The 25,456-nt window shown below is 44.4% G+C and overlaps 1 protein-coding gene across 3 annotated transcripts in view; it reads left to right on the top strand.

Annotated features, from left to right (window-relative positions):
• The window catches only part of ARHGEF12 (Rho guanine nucleotide exchange factor 12), an 86,274-nt gene that overhangs the window by 46,308 nt on the left and 14,510 nt on the right, over positions 1-25,456 (top strand). For all 3 annotated transcript variants that reach the window (XM_063178476.1, XM_063178477.1, XM_063178478.1), the window contains 25 exons: positions 1,170-1,268; positions 2,729-2,778; positions 3,494-3,551; positions 4,751-4,929; positions 5,871-5,948; positions 6,165-6,284; positions 7,448-7,582; positions 8,761-8,832; positions 9,571-9,663; positions 11,405-11,515; positions 12,302-12,400; positions 13,072-13,114; positions 13,235-13,340; positions 14,349-14,486; positions 15,428-15,460; positions 16,366-16,480; positions 17,182-17,287; positions 18,199-18,414; positions 18,793-18,922; positions 19,230-19,265; positions 19,854-20,008; positions 21,231-21,377; positions 22,363-22,448; positions 23,202-23,327; positions 24,493-24,607. In XM_063178476.1, coding sequence (XP_063034546.1) covers positions 1,170-1,268; positions 2,729-2,778; positions 3,494-3,551; positions 4,751-4,929; positions 5,871-5,948; positions 6,165-6,284; positions 7,448-7,582; positions 8,761-8,832; positions 9,571-9,663; positions 11,405-11,515; positions 12,302-12,400; positions 13,072-13,114; positions 13,235-13,340; positions 14,349-14,486; positions 15,428-15,460; positions 16,366-16,480; positions 17,182-17,287; positions 18,199-18,414; positions 18,793-18,922; positions 19,230-19,265; positions 19,854-20,008; positions 21,231-21,377; positions 22,363-22,448; positions 23,202-23,327; positions 24,493-24,607 — 2,646 coding nt within the window. The remainder of the gene's footprint in view (positions 1-1,169; positions 1,269-2,728; positions 2,779-3,493; positions 3,552-4,750; positions 4,930-5,870; positions 5,949-6,164; positions 6,285-7,447; positions 7,583-8,760; positions 8,833-9,570; positions 9,664-11,404; positions 11,516-12,301; positions 12,401-13,071; positions 13,115-13,234; positions 13,341-14,348; positions 14,487-15,427; positions 15,461-16,365; positions 16,481-17,181; positions 17,288-18,198; positions 18,415-18,792; positions 18,923-19,229; positions 19,266-19,853; positions 20,009-21,230; positions 21,378-22,362; positions 22,449-23,201; positions 23,328-24,492; positions 24,608-25,456) is intronic.

Raw genomic sequence — 25,456 nt, forward strand, 5'->3', positions numbered from 1 at the left:
GGAGTTGCTGCAGAGCAGTGAAAGGAGGTTTGGGAGCAGTGTGAGCCAGGGGATGACTCCCTGCTCTGCTCCCATTCATACCTTAAAGCTCATTCCAGAAAAGCCAGTCTGGCTGGGACAGCATCTCCCCAGTTCCCCCTGTTCCCTGCACACCAAACAGAACTGCTGCAGTGGTTTGGGACAGCTCTGATTCCCTTCTCGAGGTGCCAGTGTAGGAACTTTACCTGCTGTGCCTTTAGAAATAGAAAAGCAAAGCAATCTGTTAGAAATAAAGGTGATGGAAATCACCCTGGAAAGCATTTCCAGAGTTCCTGAAGTCACTTTTCAGGGTGAGGGCTCCATTGTGGGAGGATTTCTGCAGGTGATCCTAGGAATATGCCAGGACTGCTTTGTCTTGCCCTTGTTCCATTTCCAGGGGAACAAAAGACATCCCCAGCATTCCACCTGGTCCAAATGCTGCACCTACTCAATGAATTTATCTCTGCGTTTGTGTTCACGTTATGCTGAGTATACCAGGAAACAAAACAAGTTGTCTTTGATGCCTCACAGCAGATTAAAGGAGGGGCACATTCAAACTCATCTCCTGGGATTTTGGCCCTGGACTGGTCTTTATTTCAGAAATCCTGCCCAGGACAGTTAAATATGGCTTGTACTTACTCACTTCTGCTGTTCTGGCTCTGTGCAACATTTCACCTGGAGCAGAAGGTGCCCCAGGAGGAGATTTTGGCTGAGAATTGTGAGAATTGTCCTGATCAATAAATCTGTTTTAGCCCAACCTTTTCATATTACTCTGAGGGATTTGTGCTTCTGTTTTAGAGCAGCCTGCAGAACCTGTGAGGTGTTCCTGAACTATTAATGCAGACAAAAGAAATCCTGCTCATTGGTGTGGGTACTGCTGCTCTTCTTTAAAAGCTGCTTTTCCCTCAGGTTGTTTCTGATGTGCCAGAGCTGTCTGCATCTCTGTTTTGTGTAGCTGGAGCAATAAGCTTGACCTGTCTTGACATCCCTCTCCATTTCTGGACTGCCGCCCTGTTCCTGTCTCTCCTCTGTGCCGTGTTGTCCCCGTTCCTTTGAGCTCTGTGTGATTATCTGGGAGGATAAGGTTTTGGACTGATGCCTGGCTTGTGTCTCTGTGTGTTGCCCTCCCTGTGGTGCCCCTGTGTCCCCAGGCCTGGTGCAGAGGTGTGTGGTGATCCAGCGGGATGAGAACGGCTTCGGGCTGACGGTCAGCGGGGACAACCCCGTCTTCGTGCAGTCTGTCAAGGAAGGTGAGAGCAGCCCCCAACCCTGCCAGGACATCCTGAAAGTTGCTCTGAGCTGGAGCAGAAAACTCCCAAACTCCTGGAAATGGCTCTGAGCTGGGGCAGAAAACTCCCAAACTCCTGCTGCAGCTTGGGAAGGGATGTGCAATCTGCCATGGCCATCCTGGAAATGGCTCTGAGCTGCAACAGAAAACCCCCAAACTCCTGGAAATGGCTCTGAGCTGGGGCAGAAAACCCCCAAACTCCTGGAAATGGCTCTGAGCTGGGGCAGAATACTGCCAGGTTCCTGCCAGGTGGGGTGGCTGCAGTTTGGGAAGGGATGTGCAAAGGATGTGGCGCTGCTTTTACTGTAAAGGAAGGTGAGAGCAGCCCCCAACCCTGCCAGAACATCCTGGAAATGGCTCTGAGCTGGAGCAGAAAACTGCCAGGTTCCTGCCAGGTGGGGTGGCTGCAGTTTGGGGAGGGATGTGGCACTGCTTTCAGTGTCAAGGAAGGTGAGAGCAGCCCCCAAACCTGCCAGGACATCCTGAAAGTTGCTCTGAGCTGGAGCAGAAAACTCCCAAACTCCTGGAAATGGCTCTGAGCTGGGGCAGAAGACTCCCAGACTCCTGGAAATGGCCATGAGCTGCAGCAGAAAACTCCCAAACACTCCAGGTGGGGTGGCTGCAGTTTGGGAAGGGATGTGCAAGGGATGTGGCGCTGCTTTTACTGTCAAGGAAGGTGAGAGCAGCCCCCAAAGCTGCCAGGACATCCTGAAAGTTGCTCTGAGCTGGAGCAGAAAACTCCCAAACTCCTGGAAATGGCTGTGAGCTGCAGCAGAAAACTCCCAGATCCCTGCTGCAGCTTGGGAAGGGATGTGCAAGGTCAGGGTTGAGCAGTGAGTTTATTCCTCTCAATCTTCAGCCACTGAGGGAATGAGAGGACACAGCCCTAAGGTGTGCCAGGGGAAGTTTAGGTTGGACATCAAGGGAAAATTCTTCACTGGAAGAGGGATTGGGCACTGGAATCACCTGCCCAGGGAGGTGATGGAGTCACCATCCTTGGATGTGATTAAAACAAGACTGGACGTGGCACTGGTGCCATGGTTTAGGGGATGAGGAGGTGTCAGGTCACAGGGTGGGCTTGGTGATCTCAAAGGTCTTTTCCACCCTGGTTTATCTGGGATCTGGTGGGTTTGGAGCTGACATCTTTGATCATTCTGTGGTGATCTCAAAGGTCTTTTCCACCCTGGATCATTCTGGGATCTGGTGGGTTTGGAGCCTCCCAGGGGAAGAAATGCCTCCATGGGACATGGTGGGATCCAGTGCCAGGTGAAAGCAAAACTGCTCTAGACCCAGAGATTTTACTGAGAGAGGAAGCTTGGCTGAGTGCAGGAGTATTTTGCATGTTTTACAGAAGTCATAAAACCATTTTTGCTCTAAATGATTGTACTGAAACGGGAACTGAGTGATTTCTTGTCTCTCCAGATGGAGCAGCCATGCGGGCTGGAGTGCAGACAGGTGATAGAATTATCAAGGTAAGGACTTTGAAATGGGGAGAGAAATGGCTCCTTTGTCTTAAATGAGCTCTTTTTCTGAAAAAAACCCAAAACATTGATGTGTTTGCATTAGGAATGGTCTAAGCTCCAGCGTTCTGACTCTCCTTCAGATCCTCATTTCAGAATTTTTTGGACAAATTCTGCATCCTGCCAGGCTCAAATATCACAAATGCAATAAAACCAGAAATGGCAGGGAAGAGAAGCAAAGCAGAGTTGTTAATAATGATCTGTAAATAAACAGCCTGCCTGAATTGTTGTTTTCTCCCCTAACTGCTCCCACATCCATGTTCTTTTTTAGTCCCAAGCAAGTAAGAAATCAAGTCAGTGACTTAAAAGACTCTGTAAACTATTGCTGCAAAATGCTGCAGCAGCTCCTGACACAGATGGAGCTGGGATTGCAAGCAGGCATTGAAATTAATGAATTAAATTAGCTACCCTGTTGTTTTCCTGCCCAGGCAGAGATGGATTGCCCTTTTTTTGTTTGTCTGCCTGCTTGAGTTCTTTCAGAGCTTCCCTTTTGCAGAGCTCTGCTCACTGTGATAAACTGTTAGAAGGATAAATAATTTATCTGGTAATGTCTTGAAAGAGGCAGTAATGGAGATGGGGGAGAAGAAAATGCTGCTGCTCTTCTGGAATGTGTGGAATTGCTTGGAAACCAGGAGCCAAACGCTGAATTTTCTCTGCTCCCTGCCAGGTGAACGGGACTCTGGTAACGCACTCGAACCATTTGGAGGTGGTCAAGCTGATCAAGTGTAAGTAAAGGTGGCTCTTGTCACCTTCAAAGTGTGACAGGCGTCATTTCAAGGGCCCTGCCAAGGGTGAGGCCAGTGCTGAGAGATCAAGGAGTGTGTGAAACAGGGAAGTGAAATTGAAATGGTTTTGACATCCTGAATGTAAGCTGATACATTCTCCTGTAGCTTCTCCTTAATGTTGGAATTGCCACCAAACCTTGCCTGGGTGCTTTATTTTCACCTTAAATCCCACAGCTGGGCAGCACTTAGTGTGATTTCTGTGTGATACCTGCACAGAACTGCAGGAAATATGTTCGTGGTGGATTTTCTTCTATAAGGAAGGAGATATTTTCAACTTAAATACCACAACTGGACAGGCACTTAGTGTGATTTCTGTGTGATGTCTGCACAGCTCTGCAGGAAATATGTTCCTGGTGGATTTTCTTCTATGAAAAAGGAGATATTTTCACCTTAATTAAGGTGAAATAAATTAATTAAATTGGATTAAATACCACATCTGTGCAGCACTTACTGTGCATTGCTGTGATGCCTGCGTAGCACTACAAGAAATTCCTTCCTGGTGGATTTTCTGCTGTGAGGAAAGAGATATTTCCACCTCAAATACAACAGCTGGGCAGGCATTTAGTGTGATTTCTGTGTGAAATATGTTCGTGGAGGATTTTCTTCTATGAGGAAGGAGATATTTCCACCTTAAACCCCACAGCTGGGCAGACACTTACTGTGCACTGTTGTGTGATGCCTGCGTCGCTACAAGAAATTCCTTCCTGGTGGATTTTCTTCTATGAGAAAGGAGATATTTTCTTAAACACTTAGATTTTCTTAAATGTGGTCTCTCTTAAATACCACAGCTGTGCAGCACTTACTGTGCATTGCTGTGTGATGCCTGCATAGCACGACAAGAAATTCCTTCCTGGTGGATTTCCTTCCGTGAGGAAGGAGATGCTGCTGGTTTATTTTGTGCGTGTGCGCCGCAAATTTAACCTGCTGGGTTGGAAGTTTGGCTGCTTGCTTCATAAGGGCTGATTCTCATGGAAGTTTTGGGAATATCTGGAATTTCTGAAGCAGGCGGTGCCCCCAGGCTCAGCTTGGAGGAGGAATGGCGTGAGTTGTGTCTGCGGGGTGAGGGAAATCAAGAATCGCGGCAATGTCCCCGTGTGTGTGTGTGTGTGTGACCCGTGCCTGTCCTTGTGTCCCCACAGCGGGTTCCTATGTAGCTCTCACTGTCCAGGGGCGCCCTCCAGGGTCGCCCCAGATCCCCCTGGCGGATTCTGACGTGGAGCTGGCAGCTTTTGGGCATATGTCTCCCATCATGGCATCCCCCCACTCGCCTGGCACGTCAGGGAATGCAGAGAGGATCACCAGCCCAGTGCTCATGGGGGTAAGGTGGAGAAATGGACTCCGGGGGGTTTTGGCCTGAATTTTTATTTTTTTACACTTCAAATTGGCATTGGGATATTTCCCAGCCCAGTGTTGGAGCTCCCCTGTCCCAAGTGGGGACTCAGATCATTGGAGCAGAGGATGATGATGATTTTGACACTGAGCAGGAGCAGGTGGGGATGACTTTTAGCCTTTTTTCCCTCCACCAAGCAGAATTCTCTTCCCCTGTTCCTAAACTGCTGAGTGCTCCTTGTATGGTGAAATAAGAATTTGGAAATGGGATTCCTGTTGTCCTGTGTGTGGGTAATTAAAATGCAAGTAAAACTTTGCAGTTCTATCTGAGATTTTGCAGTTCTATCTGAGATCTGAAAATTTTCCAGTAAAAATATGCAGTTCTATCTGAGATAATAGAAATACAAGTTTTTATACTGTTAGAGCTGTTCAAAATTAAGAAAGAATACATAGGATAGGGTTGGAAATTTGGAGCAGAGGATGATGATTTTGACACTGAGCAGGAGCAGGTGGGGATGACTTTTAGTCTTTTTTCCCTCCACCAAGCAGAATTCTCTTCCCCTGTTCCTAAACTGCTGAGTGCTCCTTGTATGGTGAAGTAAGAGTTTGGGAATTCCTGTTGTCCTGTCGGTGGGTATTTCTTCACTTAAGAAAATGCAAGTAAAAATTTGCAGTTCTATCTGAGATTTTGCAGCTCTATCTGAGATCTGAAAATTTTCAAGTAAAAATATGCAGTTCTATCTGAGATCATAGAAATACAATTTTTATACTGTTATAGCTGTTCAAAATCAAGAAAGAATACATAGAATAGGGTTGGAAATTTGAATTGCTTCTCACAGAGATTTTCAGAGCCTGTTTGTAAGAAGTGGGTGAAAAATGTGCATGTCCATTTTGCTTTTCTGCCCAACCTTAATCTCTCTGTACTTCTAGGAGGAGAATAACATTGTCCACAACCAGAAGGTGGAGATTCTGAGGAAGATGCTCCAGAAGGAGCAGGAGAGGCTGCAGGTACTGGAGTTGTGCAGGCTGGAGAGACCTGGGGGAAGTGATGCAAAGAGGGGTTATTAATTTAATTTATTATCAGAGTAAACCAGACTTCATTTATTATCTGTTATTTGTTAATTTAATTATTATTAATTTATTGTCAGAGCAAAACAGACTCTGTGTGGCAGCTCTTTGGGTGTACAGGTGTTAATTTAAAAGACACAAACAATTCCTTTGCAGGACCTGCAGGAGGAGTACAGCCGGACGCCGTCCACCCGCCTGCTCAAGGAGATCCAGGAGGCAAAGAAACACATTCCTCAGCTGCAGGAGCAGCTCTCCAAGGCCACGGGCTGCACCCAGGTAATTTGGGCTCAGCCTGCTCTGGGGAGGGCTCCCAGGCATGATCCAGGGGGTTCATGCTGCTCTGAGGATGCCTCAGGTTTTGGGTTTTGTAATTTTCACATTCTGTGCTGCTTCAGTGTGTGGGTCTGGGTTCACATCAGGGGATGGTGAGCTCTGTGCACAGAGCAGGGACACAAAACCATTCCTGCTCCAGCTGGGCACCAAGGACAAATGATCCAAATCTCAGCCCAGGAGCACAAACACCGTGGGCTGGAGAGAGAAAAACAAGCAGGGTGGGACTGCCTGGGCTAAAGCTGGGATGGGACAATGAACTGCAAGGTGCAAATGGAGCAGAACTGATCCCAGGGAGAGACCCCGGGAGCGCTCGTGCATTTTGGGGCCATTTTGGTTCATCTTGGGTTCATTTTGGGACCATTTTGGTTCACCTTGGATTCATTTTGGGACCATTTGGGTTCATTTTGGGACCATTTTGGTTCATCTTGGGTTCATTTTGGGACCATTTGGGTTCATTTTGGGACCATTTGGGTTCATCTTGGGTTCATGTTGGGACCATTTGGGTTCATCTTGGGACCATTTTGGGTTCATCTTGGGTTCATTTTGTGACCATTTAGGTTCATCTCGGGTGCAGCCCTGGCTGGGCTCTTGTGCTGCCCAAGGTGGATCCACTGAGGAGATCCTTTTAATAAATCCCTGCTTTGTTCTCTAGCTCTGTCCAGTCTTCCCAAGCTGCAGTTGCTGGGACAGGCAGGCTGCTCCCTCTGCAGCTGGGATTTGAAGTTGGCACTGTCATCTTAATGTGGAGTGCGTTTTGCACTGGGCTCTCATCTCTGAAAAACCTGCTTTGAAGAACAAGTGCAAGCAATGATGTGTTTATTATCTGTCAGTGCAACTTAAAATACACCCATGAAGTCATTCTTGGAAGCTTTTTAAACAATTTTGTTTTCACTTTTGAAAAAGAAAAGAATTTAGGCTGTGTCATTTTTCCCTTTTCCCCTGTGTTAAAAGTACTGAAAATTTGGTGTGGTTGTTTTCTCTTAGAAAAGCACTGCAGCCTTTTCTAGATAAATTAAAGGTTTTATGAGTAATGTGAGCTGCCTGGCTTTTGAAGGAGTTGATTTTTAAGGATGATCTCTTGAAATATTCTGCTTTCATCTCTGCAGGATGGAGTCCTCTCCTCCAGGTCTGTGTCAGAGTCGCTGCAGATCAGCGAGGGCGAGGCAGACAGTGGGGACAGTGGCAGCAAACTGGATTTCAGTGGTGACAGCCCCTCCAGACCCAACAGTGACATTGCTGATGTGAGTCTGAAAAGATTTTCATAGGGAAAAAATTTCCCTGTGCTATTGGATTGGTGTTAGAGACTGGGAGAGGATAAATGTGGGGGTTTTATCCAGGATTAGATTGTCCTGGCATGAATCCCTGTAACCAGACAAAGATGGATGCCAGTGTGTTTCTCTAAACTCATTTGCCAGTTAGAGCATCTTTGAAGGGAATATTCCAACTGCAGCACTGTGACTCAGACCCAAGCTTGCCCTGAGAGTGGGAAAGATCCTTCCCTCCACCAAATCAGCTTCAGTTCCTGCTCCAGCCCAGGCTCCTGGTGTGCTCACTCATGATTTATCCATCTGTGTGCTCTCCCTTGGTGCCTGATCCTTAATGAAGCCACTCTCTGATTAGTGCAGGGGAATTGAGACTCTCTGCTTGGGTTTGGCCTGAGTTTGTTGATTAACTTAAGGATGTGGGAGCTAAATTTGTCCCAACAGTTGGAAGTGAAAGGGAGGTGGGTGAGATGGAGCATCCCCAGCTCTGTTTTGAAACATTGCAAATCTGACCAGATCCCCCTCAGCGCTTGTGTTTAATAAATGCAACAACAAAATTCATAATTATCTTCCTAATAATCATCATGCTGTCAGTTTTGGGATGGAATTTGATCAGTGCAGGTGATTGGCACACCCAACATTTCAGCTTTTCCATCCAGCTCTGACAAAATTAAGGATCAGGGGTGAAAAGAAACCTTTGGGAGTGGGAAGAGTTCTGCAGATGGGGAAGAGCCAGGCTGGAAAGCAGCTGCCTGAGCTGGAAAAACCTTTGGGCACACTGAAGATGAGCCAGCAGCACGTGGGTTTTGCAAATAAGGCCCTGCTGGGCTTCCTGAGCTAGAGCATTGCTGGCAGATGGGAGAGGAGAGCTGAGCTGTGAGAAAAGCTGGAGAGAGCAAGGAAAAAGCCAAGGGCTGGGGATTTTACAGCTCTGCTGTCGCCAGATTTCTGACCCAAACTTCTGCATTCACTCCAGTTTTGGGGTTTTTTTGTTTAACTGTGCATGTAGGCACAGATTTTACTCTGGTTTTTCACACCTCCTTTTCCTGTGAGAAAGGAGAAGTTTTTGGCTGCTGTGGCTGACAGAGTGCCCAGTGCAGTTCTCCCTTCCCTGGATCTGCTGGTACTTACCAGAACTGCACTTCCCTCTTTCCCAGAGCCCTCGCAGTGGCCTGAAGGAGAGGATTTATTCAGATGAGAGCCCAGAGAAGGCTGAGCTTCAAGACACTGTGAGTACAAAGCATCAAATGTCTGAACAGCACCTCCTCTAACAGTCCCATTAAAATCTTGCAGTTTTCCCTCACTTTCTAAATAGAGCATGCCTGAACTTTGCTTTAGAAAATAAAATGCAATTAAAGTGGTGCAGGGGAAGTTCATTGGCTGAGTAAATGTTTATGGAGCTTAAGAGCAGGGTGAGAAATACCTGATCAGCAGTGAAACAGCTGGGCCTGCAAGGAGAGCACTTGCACATGTTTTATCATGTGCCCAGCCCTTTTTTTTTGAGGATATTCACTCATTTGGGACCTGCAGGGCTACAAGTGGAGCTCAGAGGAAGGGCAGAGCTGTCTGAACCCATCATCACCCTCGGCATGACTCCTGGGCTCTCCTTGCCCTCCTCCCAAAGCCACATTTCCCCTCTGGGCAGGGATGGCACTGGCTGCAGCTGCTCTTGATGCACCTGATTTGATCTTTGGGAATATTTGGATTTTTGGAGGGGCATTTAAGGTGGAGTTTTTGCTGAGTTACAATGATCAGAGCATCTCCAGCTTTCCCTGTGAGGGACAATGATCAGAGCATCTCCAGCTTTCCCTGTGAGGGACAATGATCAGAACCTCTCCAGGTTTCCCTGTGAGGGACAATGATCAGAACCTCTCCAGGTTTCCCTGTGAGGGACAATGATCAGAACCTCTCCAGCTTTCCCTGTGAGGGACAATGCCAAGGTTGTGCTTTTCTCCTTCTCTCCCCAGGACTCACAGTGCAGTGTTGGCAGTCCCCTGTCCCGGGTGGGGACTCAGATCATCGGAGCAGAGGATGATGATTTTGACACTGAGCAGGAGCAGGTGAGTCCTGGGGCTTCTTCTGCTCACAGAGACCCTGAGTTGTTTTAGAAAGTCTCTTTTCCCAGCCCATCAGGCAAAGGAGGAGTCAGAGCTCTTCAGTTCCATTCTCTGTTTATTGTTTCTTATCTATAAAATTCTTTCTCTGGCCTGCTGAGGTCTGTTCGTTCAGCAGGTCAGACAGAGGCACTCTGACACCCTCAGAGCAGTGTTATCTTTTTATACTAAAAACTACATGTACAATATTTACAATTACTTCCCAATCCCTATCACCTGTGTTAGTGAGCTTCTACTCTAAACCAATCCCAAAGTGCCACCATGACAGCAGAAGATGGAGGCCAAGAAGAAGAAGGAGAAAGGCTGGACATGCCCAGATTCCTCCATCCTGCCCCCCTGAACCGCCATTCTAAATCCCCAAAAAATCTATTTTTTCACCTCATGACAAACTAATTATTATTCTGTTTAGACTTTTGTTGCTTGGTAATTTTTGTGGTTTGTAAATTTTGTGGTTGGTAATTTTTTCCATGGGTCATAACCAAAGTCACAGGGGGCTTGGGCTCTGTGCCAGGGTCTCTGAGCCCCCTGGCAGGGTCTGGGCACTCCAGGGCAGCCAGAGGGATGTCCTGAATTCCAAAAGGTGGGGATGACTTTTAGCCTTTTTTCCCTCCACCAAGCAGAATTCTCCTCCCCTGTTCCTAAACTGCTGAGTGCTCCTTGTATGGTGAAATAAGAATTTGGGAATTCCTGTTGTTGCTGATCTTTCCAAATAGAGATATTTGGGGAATTTATGAAAATATCCATCTCTGGGTCTGTTATTTTTCTTTCTTCTCCAAACTTCAATTTATTATTTTAAAAATTCTATATAATTAATTAAATTATAAAATTAAATAATATATTTTTATAATAAATTTAAAATTTATATATATAATTGTATAATTTATCTCTATATAATTATTATATATTGTATATATAATTAATTTATATCTATAACTATATATAGTTAATTTTTAAATATAATATTTATAATTATTTTATATATGTAAGTTTCTTATTTATCTCTATTTAATGATTATATATAATTATATACAGTTATATATATACATTTTAATATTTATATATTTATTTTCAATATGTATTTTCATATTATATATTTTATATATATATAATATATATAATATATATAATATATATAATATATTATATATAATGTATATATTATATATATTATATATAATATATTTTAATATTTATATATATTTAATTAATATTTAATCTAATTATATACATATATTTAATTTTATAATTAAATTATAAAATTAAATGATACAATTTTATAATTAATTTTAAATTTATATATAATTAAGTAAATTATAAAATTAAATTATATAATTTATAACTAATTTTATATTTATATACAATTAAATTATATCATTAAATTATATATTTTAGTTAATTTTAAATGTATTTATTTATATATAATTAATATATATAAATATATATATAAATATATATAAAAATATTTTTAATTAATATTGATTTTTATATACACATATATATAATTAATTAATTATATCATTTTATAATTCATTTTTAACCTATTTATTTATAATTCATTTCATGTTCTTTACTTTTCCTAAATCCCAAATTTTTCCCGCAGCAGCCCAGCTCCCACATATCCCCTCTGCGTTATTTTAGCCGTCATTTCTGCTATTCGTGAATAATTCCGTGATTCCTGTGCCTGCAGATCAATGGGCAGTGCAGCTGCTTCCAGAACATCGAGCTGCTGAAATCGCGCCCGGCTCACCTGGCCGTGCTCCTGCACCACGTCGTGTCCCAGTTTGATCCTGCAGCCCTGGTGAGAAGCTCTGCCCTTGTTTCCCTGCCTCACGTTTGGGGATCTTCACCAGAATGTACCAGATCTTGTGCAGCGCTCACTGCAAGGAGGGAAATGCAGGCTCTGTGCAGGCCTGGGGTGAAAAATCCTCATTTATCTCCTCAGATAAAGGGAGAAACACAAAAAGAATTGATTCATTTCTATTTGGCTGCTTACAAATAGTTATTTATCTCCTGAAAGTCTCTCATTCCACCCCAAGGTGTGGGATCAGCTGTCTGCTGGGAAATTTTGCCCCCTCTGTGCTCCTCTTCCAGCTCCTTCCATTTCAGATAGAGAGAAACACAAAAATAACTGTGAAAATAACTTACTCTTTATGTTTGGCTGCTTACAAATAGTTATTTATCTCCTGAAAGTCTCTCATTCCACCCCAATGTGTGAGATCAGTTGTCTGCAGGGAAATTTTGTCCTCTCTGTGCTCCTCTTCCAGCCCCTTCCCTCTCAGATTAAGAAAATAACACAAAAATAACTGTGAAAATAACTGTTCCCTTTACATTTGGCTGCTTACAAATAATTATTTATTTTCTGCAAGCCTCTAATTCCACCCCAAAGTGTGGGATCAGCTGTCTACAGGGAAGCTTTGCCCTCTCTGTGCTCCTCTCCCAGCTCCCTCTCTCCCCATTTCCAGAGCACCTCTCTGAGGAGCTGGGAAAGCTTTCAACCCAGCGCTGCTAAATTCCTTCAAATCTGGAAAGAAAGTTGGAGTTTTCATGGTTTTCACCTCATTCCTTGCCCTCCTGTTCCCCACAGCTGTGCTACCTTTACACAGACCTGTACAAACAGACCAACTCCAAAGAGACCCGCCGTGTTTTCCTGGAGTTTTACCAGTTTTTCCTGGACAGAGCTGCAGTAGGTTCCTTTTGTTTTCCTAATTTTTACCCATCCAGCAAGTTGATTTTGACCTTTCTCCACTCACCTGAGCTGTGAAAAATTAAGAGGGTTAAAGCCCTCCAAAAGAAACAGTTTTAAAAATCAAAATCAGAATAATGTTTGATAAATATCTTCATAAAATGTAAAAATGCAATAAAAATTTGGAGTATTTTTGTTACCGGGGAATGAATGGCCTCAGGTGCCTGGTAACAAGTAAATCCCAGGGGATTTGTTGTTGATAGGAGAAATAATTTAATTCAGCAAGTTCTGCCTCTTCTGTGTTACTTTTTTTAGTTAATAATTGCTGTGGGTATTGATGTGGCTGCTCCAAGCATTGGGAAATTTTATGTCTCTGTTGGAAAGCTGAGAAAATTCTTTGCTGTCATGAATTAAACTCCCAGAAACTGCAGCAGAGCTTTATGTACCCCATGTTCATCTTAAATAATCCTGTGATAAATGATAAATGATAATGATAAAATGATAAAATATTCATGAGAGTCTTCCCTTTTCAAACCAGCAATAAATGGTTTGCTCAGGTGCTCAGCTTGGATGATTTTGGCATTTTAGGGAATTTCTTGGAGTGATTTGTGTGGTTTTTTTGGGGTGCTGGTTTCTCTGTGGGTTCTCCCATCCTTTCCTTCCTTTTGCAGAACCTGAAGGTCCCAGTTCCAGAGGAAATCTCCTTGGAATTAGGTAGGGTGGGAATGAAGGGCAGAGGGTGGGTTAATTCATTAATTAATGACTTTATTGAAGTGATTTATTGAAGGTGGGGGTGGCTCCCAGAGGAATAATTGTGAATTTTCTGCCTCCCAGACAGGAGAAGGCCAGAGCTCCTCCCTGAGGAGCTGCACCGCCAGTTCATCCAGACCATGCAGGATAAAGTCTGCCCAGAGGTTCAGAGGAACCTGGAAGATTTCAGGTACCAAAAGCTCTTTGTGGAGTTTCCTTTTCACTCACATTTGATTTCAGTCAGTGTTCCAGCACAGGGAAACCTGAGGGAGATAAAATTCCTCTTGGATTGGATAGGAGCATACCAGGAATACACCCTGTGGCCAATCCTTAAATCAAATCATCAGCTGCAATCCTAGAGCTTGGATCCTTCATTCCTGGAAGTTCCGTGAGGAAATATTCAGAGTATTTTTTCTTAGGTTTTGTTGTATAAATCTCTCTCACTGATTGTGTTTATAATCAGCTTATATCTTTCTTTTTTTTTCCTGTCCCTATTTTCCTTTGGGCAGGGAATAATCACCTTTACAGAGCTCAAGCTGGGCCAAGGGAAATTTAGGTTGGATATTAGAAAAAAGTTTTTTTCCAGAAAGGGTCTTTATAGATAAAGGGTGTTCTGCCCATGGAGATGATGGAGTCCCCATCCCTGGGTGTGTTTAACAAAGCCTGGATGTGGCACTGGGTGCCAGGGTTTAGTTCAGGTGCTGGGGCTGGGTTGGACTCGATGATCTTTGAGGTCTCTTCCAACCCAGTGATTCTGTGATTCTGGGAATTCTGTGAATTTGGGGGAATTTTGGGAATTCTCAGGGATGAGGGAGGTGGTGGAGTCCCCATCCCTGGGTGTGTTTAACAAAGCCTGGATGTGGCACTGGGTGCCAGGGTTTAGGTGAGAGGTTGGGGCTGGATTTGACTCGATGATCTTGAAGGTCTCTTCCAACCCAGTGATTCTGTGAATTCTGTGAGTTAATTCTGTGAATTCTGTGAGCTCTGTGAATTCTGTGATCTCTCACAGTCATGGAGTAGAAGTTGATAATCAATTTGCTTTCTCATGCGGAGTGCTAAGAGCTCCATGCCAAGCTCAGCGATGAATTTTCCATACCTAAAAACCTCACGTAGATCCTCCAAACACCCCCAAAACCCCTCTGTGCCACACCCTGAGCAATGCCCAGCTGCAGGTGATGCTCCCTGTGCCCTTTTGCAGGCAGAAGAGGAGCATGGGGCTGACCCTGGCCGAGGGGGAGCTGAGCAGGCTGGACGCAGAGCGGCTCCGCGACCGCAACGCCGTGGAGAAGGAGAGGAGCTGTGCAGAGCAGATCCTGGCCAAAATCGAGGAGGTCCTGTAAGTGACACCAAACAGGACAATGGGGCGAATAAAAATAACCTTAAAGGTGCTGGGGAAAACAGGGATGGAGGAATTGGGGAGTGGGGTTTGGTGTCACTGTGTGTAGTTGGAGTGTTTGTTTCGGGTGGTGGCAGCTGGAAGGAAAAAGGAAAGGAAGGGGAAAAGGGAAGGGAAGGGAAGGAAAGGAAAGGAAAGGAAAGGAAAGGAAAGGAAAGGAAAGGAAAGGAAAGGAAAGGAAAGGAAAGGAAAGGAAAGGAAAGGAAAGGAAAGGAAAGGAAAGGAAAGGAAAGGAAAGGAAAGGAAAGGGGAAAGGAAAGGGGAAAGGAAAGGGGAAAGGAAAGGGGAAAGGAAAGGGGAAAGGAAAGGGGAAAGGAAAGGGGAAAGGAAAGGGGAAAGGAAAAAGGAATGGAAAGGAAAAAGGAATGGAAAGGAAAAAGGAATGGAAAGGAAAAAGGAATGGAAAGGAAAAAGGAATGGAAAGGAAAAAGGAATGGAAAGGAAAAAGGAATGGAAAGGAAAAAGGAATGGAAAGGAAAAAGGAATGGAAAGGGAGGCTGAGGAGGGAAAGGGAAGGAAGGGAAGGGAAAGCTCAGGATGGAATGGAGGGATCAGGAGAGAAGGGGAAGCTGTTTTGTCCAGGAGGCTGCTGTCAAATATTACAGGCAATGCTTCTATTGTCAGCTGTGCATTATTAGATCAGAGCCCTTTTCCTGCAGAAACAACAGCTTCACAACCTATTTTCCCCTTTTTAATGTGGGCTGAATCTAATTTCCACAGCTGTACCTTCACTTTTGATTCTTGATTTTATTTTTTTCCCCCTGCTGGGACTGCTGAACATTCTAAAGGACGCTTCAACACAACTAGTGATGCTCTGGGTGGATGGGACCGGGTGTTAATTGGGTTTTGAGCTTCATTTTAAAAGCCTTTCTTGTTTTTAGGATGACATCTCAGCCTCTGGAGGAAGACAAGAGGTAATGGGAGCTGGGGAGCTCGGGCTGTGTGTGCAGATGGAGCGCGACAGCCCTCTCCTGGCTGCTCTGCAAACTCCTGAATCCCCTGGCACAAACCATTGAAATTCAGAGCACCAGCCTCTTCTCTGCTGATGTTTGCTGCCTGTGTTTCACATCTTAAAAATTACTGTCACTGAGAGTTTGTGTTTATTTTTGTTTTGTGTTGTAACTGCGTCCATCTGCTCTAGCATTTATTTTCTGTGTGTGCCTTGTCCTGTTCAGTTTTTATCTGAGCAGCTTTTCCTCCTTTTTGCAGTCACCTTTTACTGTTATTTCTACCATAACTCAAAGCTATAATGTGGCATCAAATATGGTTTTAGTGTAGAATTTTAGGACCTTCTGTGTAATTCTCAAAATTGTATTTTCACCTCCTGGGCTTCTGTGCCTTTTATCATGGAATGATTTGGGTTGGGAGAGACCTTAAAGATGATTTAATTCCAACCTCAGCCATGGGTAGGGACAACTTCCACTATTCCAGGTGCTCCAACCTGGCCTTCGGAACTTCCAGGGATCCAGAAGCTTCTCTGGGCACCTGTGCCAGGGCCTCCCTATCCATATATTCTATCTTTATTTACTCCATAATTAAAAAAAAAACCAAAACCCGAAACCCCCTATAAATAATAAAAATAAGTAAGAAAATATTAATAAATAATAATAAAAATATTTTTAAATTAAAAAATTATAAATTCTGCTGTTGGCTGAGCCTTCCCGTTATCTCTGGGAATTTATTTCCCTTCATTTCATCACTTTAATATAAAAATGAACTTCTCGACAGAACCTTGGCACTTGACCTTAGTTTTATTGACTCAATGTATTTTCCCAGTATTTTCCCCTTAAAACTCCCTGGTTTTCTCTGTGTTTGGCAGCTCCACGATGCAATATGTGATCCTCACCTACATGAAACACCTGGGAGTGAAAGTGAAGGAGCCTCGGAACCTGGAGCAGAAACGGGGCAGGATTGGGTTCCTGCCAAAGATCAAGGTACTGCTGCCATGGCCACAGAGGATTTGTGTGCAATTCAACCCCAGTTTTGCAGGAAAACAATTAAAAAAATTAAAAATGGGTGTGATTTTTGTGTTTCAAGAGGATCTGGGGTTGCTGAGCTGCACAGCAAACCTAAGAGCTGAAATTGGGTTCTGCATCTGTTGGTAGAGGAGTGAGTTGGAAATAATTGGAATGATTTGTTTTATCTCTACCCCTGATTCACCTTGTTTTGGCTGTTATTAAAACTTTGGATGAGGAATATTTCATAGAACACAACCTTGAACCACAGGAGGCTCTCATTAAAGCTGTTGCCTTGTTTACTTCACTTTTTTCTGGAGAAATTTACCCAAACCCTCCCGGCTGGTGAAGCAGGAGAGCTCTTCTCCTTTCCACCTCCACTTTTCCAATTATATAATGAGTACTTCCACCAAAACTTCATCCCTGTGGGTGTGATCCCTTGTCTCCCACAGCATGGGGGTGTATCTGGTCACAGTAGCTGCTTATTTTCATCAGCATTTCAGCTTCCTTTGAAACATTAAGAGAATTTCAAGCAGTTCTGCGCTAACCAAAAAGGTGAAACAGTGTGAAACCCTTTTGAAGCTTTGTGTCCTCTCCCTTAAAGAACTGATTAAAATCTCAGCAAACAGCTGGATTTGGAGCAGTGAGTGATGACTTTGCTTTTCTTTTTTTTTCTGCAGCAAAGCATCAAGAAAGAGAAAGAGGGAGAGGAGAAAGGGAAGAGGAGAGGCTTCCCCAACATCCTGGGGCCCCCGAGGCGACCGAGCAGACACGACAGCAGTGCCAGTATGTCACCCCTGTGCCCTGAGAGCCACAGAAAATCCCTGCTGCCTTCAAAATCCCTGCCAGGATCCCTCTTCCCCCCTAAACCTCATCCCACCCATCCTGCCTCACCCAGTCCCAGCCCTCACAATTTGGACCCCACTTGTCTCAATTCCCTTCCAGCCCTGTCTCACCCTGAGGGGCTGTGGGATGGAATTTTGGCTGGGATTGAGGCATTTTGGGGTGGGATTGAGTGATTTTCAGTAAGATTGAGTGTTTTTCATTACAATTGAGTGATTGTAATTAGGACTGAGTGATTTTCATTAGAACTGAGTGATTTTCAGTAGAATTGAATGATTTTCAGTAGGACTGAGTGATTTTCAGTAGGACTGAATGATTTTCAGTAAGATTGATTGATTTTTCAGTAAGATTGAGTGATTTTCAGCAAGACTGAGTGATTTTCATTAGAATTGAGTGGGTTTTGTTAGGACTGTGTGATTTTCAGTAGGATTGTGCGTTTTTCAGCAGGACTGAGTGATTTTCAGTAGAATTGTGTGATTTTCAGTAAGATCGAGTGATTTTCTCTAGAAGTGAGTGCTTTTCATTAAGATTGAGTGATTTTCAGTAGGACTGAGTGATTTTCTGTATAATTGAATGATTTTCATTGGGACTGGGTGATTTTCAGCAGGATTGAGTGATTTTCAGCAGCATCGAGTGATTTTCAGTAGAACTGAACGATTTCCAGTAGAATTGAGTGATTTTTCAGTAGGATTGAGTGATTTTCAGCACCATTTAATGATTTTCAGTAGAACTGGGTGATTTTAAACTTCTCCTTGTTAAACCCCAGCTTCGAAGGCGCGCAAACCCCGCACTGCTGCTTTCCTCATCGCTGCAGGGGTGTTTTCAGCAGGGTGGTGATGATTCTCTCTGTGCAGTTGGCAGGGCCATGGAGATGCAGAAGCCCAGGCACCCCAAGCACTCGCCCACAGCCTCCTCTGTGAGCCCCGAGCCCCCCGAGTGCAGCAAGGCGCGGCAGAGCGGCTCCTCCAGCGATGGCACCGACGGCACCCCCTACCCCCCTGCCAACCCCATGTCCCCCCTGGCCACGGGGCCCTTTGCCTCCCCAGAGGGCAGCAAGGACAGTGACGCAGGTAGGGTGGAGTGAAGAGTGGGTAAAGGTTGTGTGCCGTGAGCAGGATGTGCAGAGCGCTGGTGCAACGAGCTGGGCTGATTAGGCAACGCTTTGATGTCATTGGAGCTGTTCTTCCTCACCTTAATGAGCTTTCCTCAATTAGGGAACCTTCCCCACGAACAGCAGGGGTTGTTAGTGGGTTCTGCCAGCGTGGCGTTGGATCGTCCAACAGGAAAAACCCAGCAGAAGCTTTTGTCACTGAGATTTGTTCTCAACCACCCTGGGAATCGAGTTGCTCCAGCTCTGAAGCTGGAATCAGGAGGCTCTGGAGAGGCTGGGAGGTTCTCTGGTGTCCTCTAACTGGGTTCCTCACCTTTCACATTTCTGCTGTGTCCAGGTGTGAAGCAGCCTGGGGAAGCCCCACCTGCCAGCGAGTCCATGGATGGCACCCCCCGCACTCCCAACAACACCTTTGAGTTCCCATCTCCTCTGGAAAACCTGCAGGAGGAGGAGGGAGAGGCTGAGAGGTAACTCTGGCTGCTCGGGGGAGCCTCGGGAGAGAGTCAGGAGAGCTTGGAATGGGTTGGAAAATAAAATGGTAGAGTGACCTTTGTCATTGTGACAGTGGCTGCTGGAATTTAGTGCGTAAAATGATAGCGGCATTCTTTGTGTTAAATATTGTTGGTAGAATTAGGAAACTTTGGTTTCGTCTCTGCTGTGATAGAAAACTGTCAGGAAAGGGGACAGAATGCTCTGCCTTGGAGCTCAGACCTCCATTCTGAAGTCATTCTGAGCAGGGAGAAGCCCCCTAATGATTCCTTTCCTTCCTTGCAGGATGGTTGACATGGGAACACCGAAGCCTTTTCGCAAGTGAGTGTGCTTAGAAATGTTTGAACTTGAGTGAGTTTGTTTGGATTTCAGATGGTTGTGAAGCAGAATGCAGCAGTGCTCTTTGTTCTGAGGCAGCACAGTTGTCCGCATGGTCTCTTTTCTTTAAGAACACACGAAATCAGACACTGCAGCCATTTGTAGGGCAGGTGGAGTGAATCAGATGCAAAAATACCCCTTTGATCTGTGAGTGGAGTGGAATGATTGCTGTATGCACTGATTTGAATGGATGGCAGTTGGGTTAGGGAGTAGAGAAATCCCTATTTTCCTTTTCAACCTGTGTTGCTGTTGGTTCTGTACCTGCAGATAGACTGAGGCAAGAAACTGTAACCTGCCCTTTTCACTGCCTTGCTAACTGACTGCAAATGATTTGATCTTTGTCATTAAAAGGAGGGTTATGAAAACACTGTCAGAACAGTCAATCTGGAAAGGGCAAAATTAGAGAATGTGCCCAGAGGTTCAGGCATCAAACAGCCCCCAGCTGGCAGGGACAGTGTGTTCATAAAGCTGATTGATGTACTCAGCTTTTCTCTGAAATGGGAATTAATTCTTTTTTTCTCCTCCCGTCAGGATGGACAGTGTTGGCTTTGCAGATGTGCAGAGTGAGGATGAGCTCTGTGACTTCGACATGGACATGGACCCTCCCAACTGGCAGCAGCTCGTGAGCAGGGAGGTGCTGATGGGGCTCAAACCCTACGAAATCAAACGTCAGGAAGTGATAAATGGTGAGATGGGGGTTCTGTCCTACCTGGCCAAGCTCAGAGCTGAAAAACCTTCCCCTGGAGCTTTGAGGTTCTTAAAAATTTACAATTAGAGTTTTTGGTTTTTTTTTGTGAAATAATGGCTGGAGAATTGTAGAACTTTTGGTTCTGTGAAACTCATACTTGTTACTCGGAAATAACCTGAGGTGAGATTGATCCAGTGAGAAATGACCTGAGGTGAGATTGATCCAGTGAGAAATGACCTGAGGTGAGATTGATCCAGTCTTTAGAGGAGAAATAAACAATATCAAGTGGTTATTAAATATTAAGGCGCTGAACGGCCAGGTTTTTAATATGTTCTGTTAAAGACAACGAGAAAAGCTTGGTTTTTTGGCAAGCAGGTGATGGAAATGCTGCTCCAAACTTCAACAGAAGCCCCTGCATGGATTTGTGAGCTCAGAGCTGTTTGTTTGGGGTAAACGATGGAATTTTCCAAACATGGAATTACAGCAGGGGCTGGGATATGGACCAGGGAGGGAAATGCTGCAGTCGAACTCATTCAGAGACGCCACTTGCTAGTTTCTCAGTTGTTTAAATAACTTAAAAAAACCCAAAGTAACCTTAAACAGCCCACACTTCAAAAAATAAAAAGAAGCTTCAAATCTTTTCTCAATCTCAATGTTTATTAATTGTTTATCTAAAAGATTTTCTCTTAGCCCAACAGAAGTCTGCACAACAACCAACTATGAGCACACTCTAAAAACCCCCAAAGCAATTACTTATCTTTATACTCAAAATTGCATATACAATATTTATCATTTTTCTCCAATACTTTTTACCCTTATTAACTAATACACTTTTAGTAATAACCAATCTCAAAGTGCCAACATCACTACAAAAGATAGAAACTAAGAAGAAGAAGAAGAAGAATAAGACACGCCTCAATTCTTCTATCTTACTTCTTTAAACTCTCTTGTACAAAAATCTTAAACTCTGTATCTTATAGTCTAATTAACTTATCTCTTCACCATTCACCTCAGTAAAATCTTCTTATCTTCATACAAATGTCATCTCTCTTGTAAAATCAAAATCTAACCACCAAACACTTCTAACAACATTCTAAAACTCTCGAGCCCCCCAAGGGTGGTCTCAGTCACTCTGCACCTCAGTCCTGAGGTGCTGAAATCTCACAGGGGCCCTGCTCTGAGCTGCCCTGTGACACATCCTGCTCTCCCTGTGTCCCCAGAGCTGTTCTACACGGAGCGAGCCCACGTGCGCACACTGAAGGTCCTGCACAACGTCTTCTACCAGAGGGTCACCAGGGAGGGCATCCTCAGCTCCAGTGACAAGAGGAAAATCTTCTCCAACCTCGAGGACATCCTTGGGCTGCACGGTAGGAGCAGCTGGACGCTGCAGTTTGGGCTTCCAGTGGCTGAAAAATTGAAGCAAAGGGACCCTGGAATATGAGGCAGCTTCGCTCAGTGCTTGAGATAGAGCAGAATTCTTCAGGATTTTTTCAACACTGCCCTGGGCTTGATTTTGTTCACACTTGTTCCATCTCTGATTCACAAAGATATTTTGATAAGGAATCATGTGTCCAGTGTTCCTTTTCTGTGTTGATTCATGCTTGATAAAAGAGCAATGAGCTTTATGAGCCAGGGTTTGAGATGGTACAACTGCTCCTGAGGAGAGCAGAAAACAGATTTATAAAGATTGATGTCTTTTTGTTTCTGAAGGGTGGTGGAACATGAGGCAGCTTCACCCAATATTTGAGATGGAGCAGAATTCTTTAGGACACTTTGCTGGGCTTGCTTTTGCTCTCACTTTTTCCGTTTCTGATTCACAAAGATATTTTGATAAGGAATCGTGTGTCCAGTGTCCCTTTTCCTTATCTGTGTTGATTCATGCTTGATAAAAGAGCAGTGAGCTTTATGAGCCAGGGTTTGATGGTACAACTGCTCCTGAGGAGAGCAGAAAACAGATTTATAAAGATTGATGTCTGTTGGTGAAGAGTGGCCCTTCCTCGTTGTTTAGGACTGCTCACAGTAGGAATTTCAGCCGCTGAATCATCAGTTGTGTGGTTTTCTGGCTTCCTAATTATTTCTGTTGATAGAAAAATGATATTGAGCCTCAGAAAAGATGAGTTTGGAATGGTTCTTAGGGGTCCTTTGAAGCCAGGTGAGACACAAGTGCTGAGGAGTTACATCACATTTCATTAGATATCCTAAATTTATTAAGTTGCAGGATGCTGTTTATTAGCTAATTAAAATTATTTCAAATCTGATCTCCTAGAACAGCTTTTATGTTAATTGCTGGAAATTAAGCCAGCATTTTGACCACTATTAATAAAATTTACCTTTTTTTCCCTTGTTTTTAAGTTGCACTGAACGATCAGATGAAATCTGTCCGAAAACGGAACGAGACTTCTGTCATTGGCCAAATTGGGGAAGATTTGCTCTCCTGGGTAAAATTCTTTTAATATTTCTTACATTTGAAAAAATTATGTCATGGAATGACCAACAGAGCCAGAGGTTGGAGGAGGTAATTCCCAGCAATGGGAACTGAAGGGGCTGTGAGTTCTGGAGCCAAAACAGAGCTGGAGGATGAGGGGGGAAGGAAAGCAGGAGGAGCTCAGAGGATTTTCATCTGACTGGAATAGGAGTCATTTAAGGCACAAGAATAATATCCTAAAGATGTGTGGGTAGAACAGAAAGGTACTTTGGGTACATAAAGGTGAGAGTGGGATTTTGAGAAATGTAGTGGCACGATTTATTTCGGTAACACTGAAGTGTGAGCCTGGTGTTGCCTGTGGTGCAGTTTAAAAAAAATCAGAAATACTGATTTCTAATCTTAGAATGTATAAATTTGGAGTTTGTAGTGCTGCTGCAGACTTCACTTTTGAGATCTTTATGGAGTGATTTGGCTGCCCCAGTCCTGGAAGTGTTCAAGGATGTCCTGGCCCATGATGGGGATGAGCTTTAAAAACCCTTTGAACCCAGACCAGGCTGGGATTCTGTGATGTGGGAGGGCTGGATTCAGGAGAACTGAAGAGTTTGGGAAGACAAACCCTTAAACCAGGGCAGAAATGCCTCCTCATTTTTGTCAATAATTCCTTTGTTCCCTGGTGACCCCAGTCCCGTGTGGCTCTGCCTGCTGAGGGCGCCTCGTGCTGAGCTCCAGCCTGTCTAAACTTGGCTTTTTTGGCTTTCTGGCACAGTTTAGTGGAGCAGCAGAGGAGAAGCTGAAACTTGCCACTGCCACCTTCTGCAGCAACCAGCCCTTCGCTCTGGAGGTCATCAAGTCCCGCCAGAAGAAGGACTCGCGCTTCCAGACCTTCGTGCAGGTGGGTTTGCCACAGGGCTTGGAGTTTCTCACCAGGCTTTGAGTTTTCTTCTCCAAGCCTTGAGTTTTTCACCACACTCTGAATTTTTTCCCCAAGTTTTCTTCTCCAAGCTTTGAGTTTTTCGCCCCCAGGGTTTGAGTTTTTCACCATCAGGTTTTGAGTTTTTCTCCACCAGGCCTTGAGTTTTTCACCAAACTTTGAGTTTTTTCCACCTAAGCTCTCAGTTTCTCCACTGGGTTTTTGACTTTTCTCCACCAAGCTTTGAGTTGCCTCCATCAGGCTTTGAGTTTTCTCCTCCAGCCTCTGTGTTTTTCACCAGGCTTTTGAGTTTTCTCTACCAGGCTTTAAGTTTTTCACCAAAATCTGAGTTTTTTCCCCTAAGCTCTGAGTTCTCTCCACCAGGCTTTTGAGTTTTCTCCGCCAGGCTTGGAGTAACCTCAGCACAGCCCAATGAATCCTCCTAGATAAAATTCTGATAATTAATTACATTAATTAATGACGTCATGCCTAACAATGCCTTCATCTGAGGACCACGTCCAGCACTGTATTTATCTCTCCTGGTGGTTTCTGCAGGGAGGAGCCCTCAGTTCTGGGCGGCACGGATGGAATGCAGGGCAGCACCGTGTCCCAGGCAGGAGATGCCACCTCCCCTGAGATTCCTGCTGCCCCAGGATCCCAAATCCCATTGGGCAGAGTGCCAGGAGCAGGAGGCAGATGCTGCACAGCTGCTCTGCCTGCCAGGGGTGGGATTTGGGTCCGTGTAGCATTTGCAGAACGTTATCTCCATTAGCACAGCCTGGGAGGAGCTCTGGGAGTACAGGGCAGATTATCTTGACGAATATCCCGAGTTTTGCTGCGCTGTGAAAGCCCAAAGTGATGTGTTCCCTGGGAGCTGCTGACTGAGATGGATTGGGGATGGGCCCATGCCCATGGGGAGTAATGAGGGGAGGAAGGCACTGCTGCCGTGATGAGCTTTTCCTCTGGGTAATTGCAGATGGAGAGGGGATGCGTTGTCTGAGTGATAGATCTTGGCATCTCTTGTCTTGTATTTAATTACTGGAAAGTGAAGCAATAGATGTTTAAGTGATGAATAGATGTTGTGCATTCAGGTAATTATGGCCTTAATAAAAATGACAAATGCAGATATTGTGCTGTTGGAATTTAGGATGCCGAGAGCAATCCCCTGTGCCGGCGGCTGCAGCTCAAGGATATCATCCCCACAGAGATGCAGAGGTTGACGAAATACCCCCTTCTGCTGGATAACATTGCTAAATACACAGGTAAAGCCTTGCCACTGGGGTTTGGGCACCTGTGATGGTGTTCACAGGGGTCTGAGGATGAGGGAAGAGACGAGGATCTGACTCCATGTTCAGAAGGCTGATTTATTATTTTATGATATATATTAATTAAAACTATACTAAAAGAATAGAAGAAAAAGTTAATCAGAAGGCTGGCTAAGAATAGAAAAAGAAAGAATGATAACAAAGGTTTGTGGCTTGGCTCTTTGTCCAAGCCAGCTGACTGTGATTGGCCATTAATTAGAAACAACCACATGAGACCAATCACAGATGCACCTGTTGCATTCCACAGCAGCAGATAATCATTGTTTACATTTTGTTCCTGAGGCCTCTTAGCTTCTGAGGAGGAAAAATCCCAAGGAAAGGATTTTTCATAAAAGATGTCTGTGACAGACACCCATCTCAGCAGGTTTTTTAGGTAAATCTGTTAAATAACACTTTAATTTTATGTGTCTCTGTTTGCATTGCGACCTCACTGCTGCTGTCTGCACAGGAGGTGTAAAAATAATAATAAAAATAAAAAACCAGTGTTGGTTCCTCCTTAGGAAAATAAAAAGGACATTCAGTGTGAAATAAGTGACTCTATCAAAGCTCTAAAGCAGCACAGAATGTCCCCATGCTCTTGCAGAGGGTGGGGTTTAATTAGGATCTGTTACACTGAAAGATACTTCCAGCACAACAGGTAAAAATGTGATAAATAACAGCACAAAATGCCTTCCCAGCTTTACTATCTGATACCTGCTGCAGGGTAATTTCATTACTCATAAAAATAGACTGCAGCTACAAGTTCCCTCTAATCCTAATTAGGAGAGCATGTGATACTCCATTATC

This window comes from Melospiza melodia, chromosome 29 (genome assembly GCF_035770615.1).
Source record: "Melospiza melodia melodia isolate bMelMel2 chromosome 29, bMelMel2.pri, whole genome shotgun sequence".
NCBI lineage: Eukaryota > Metazoa > Chordata > Aves > Passeriformes > Passerellidae > Melospiza > Melospiza melodia.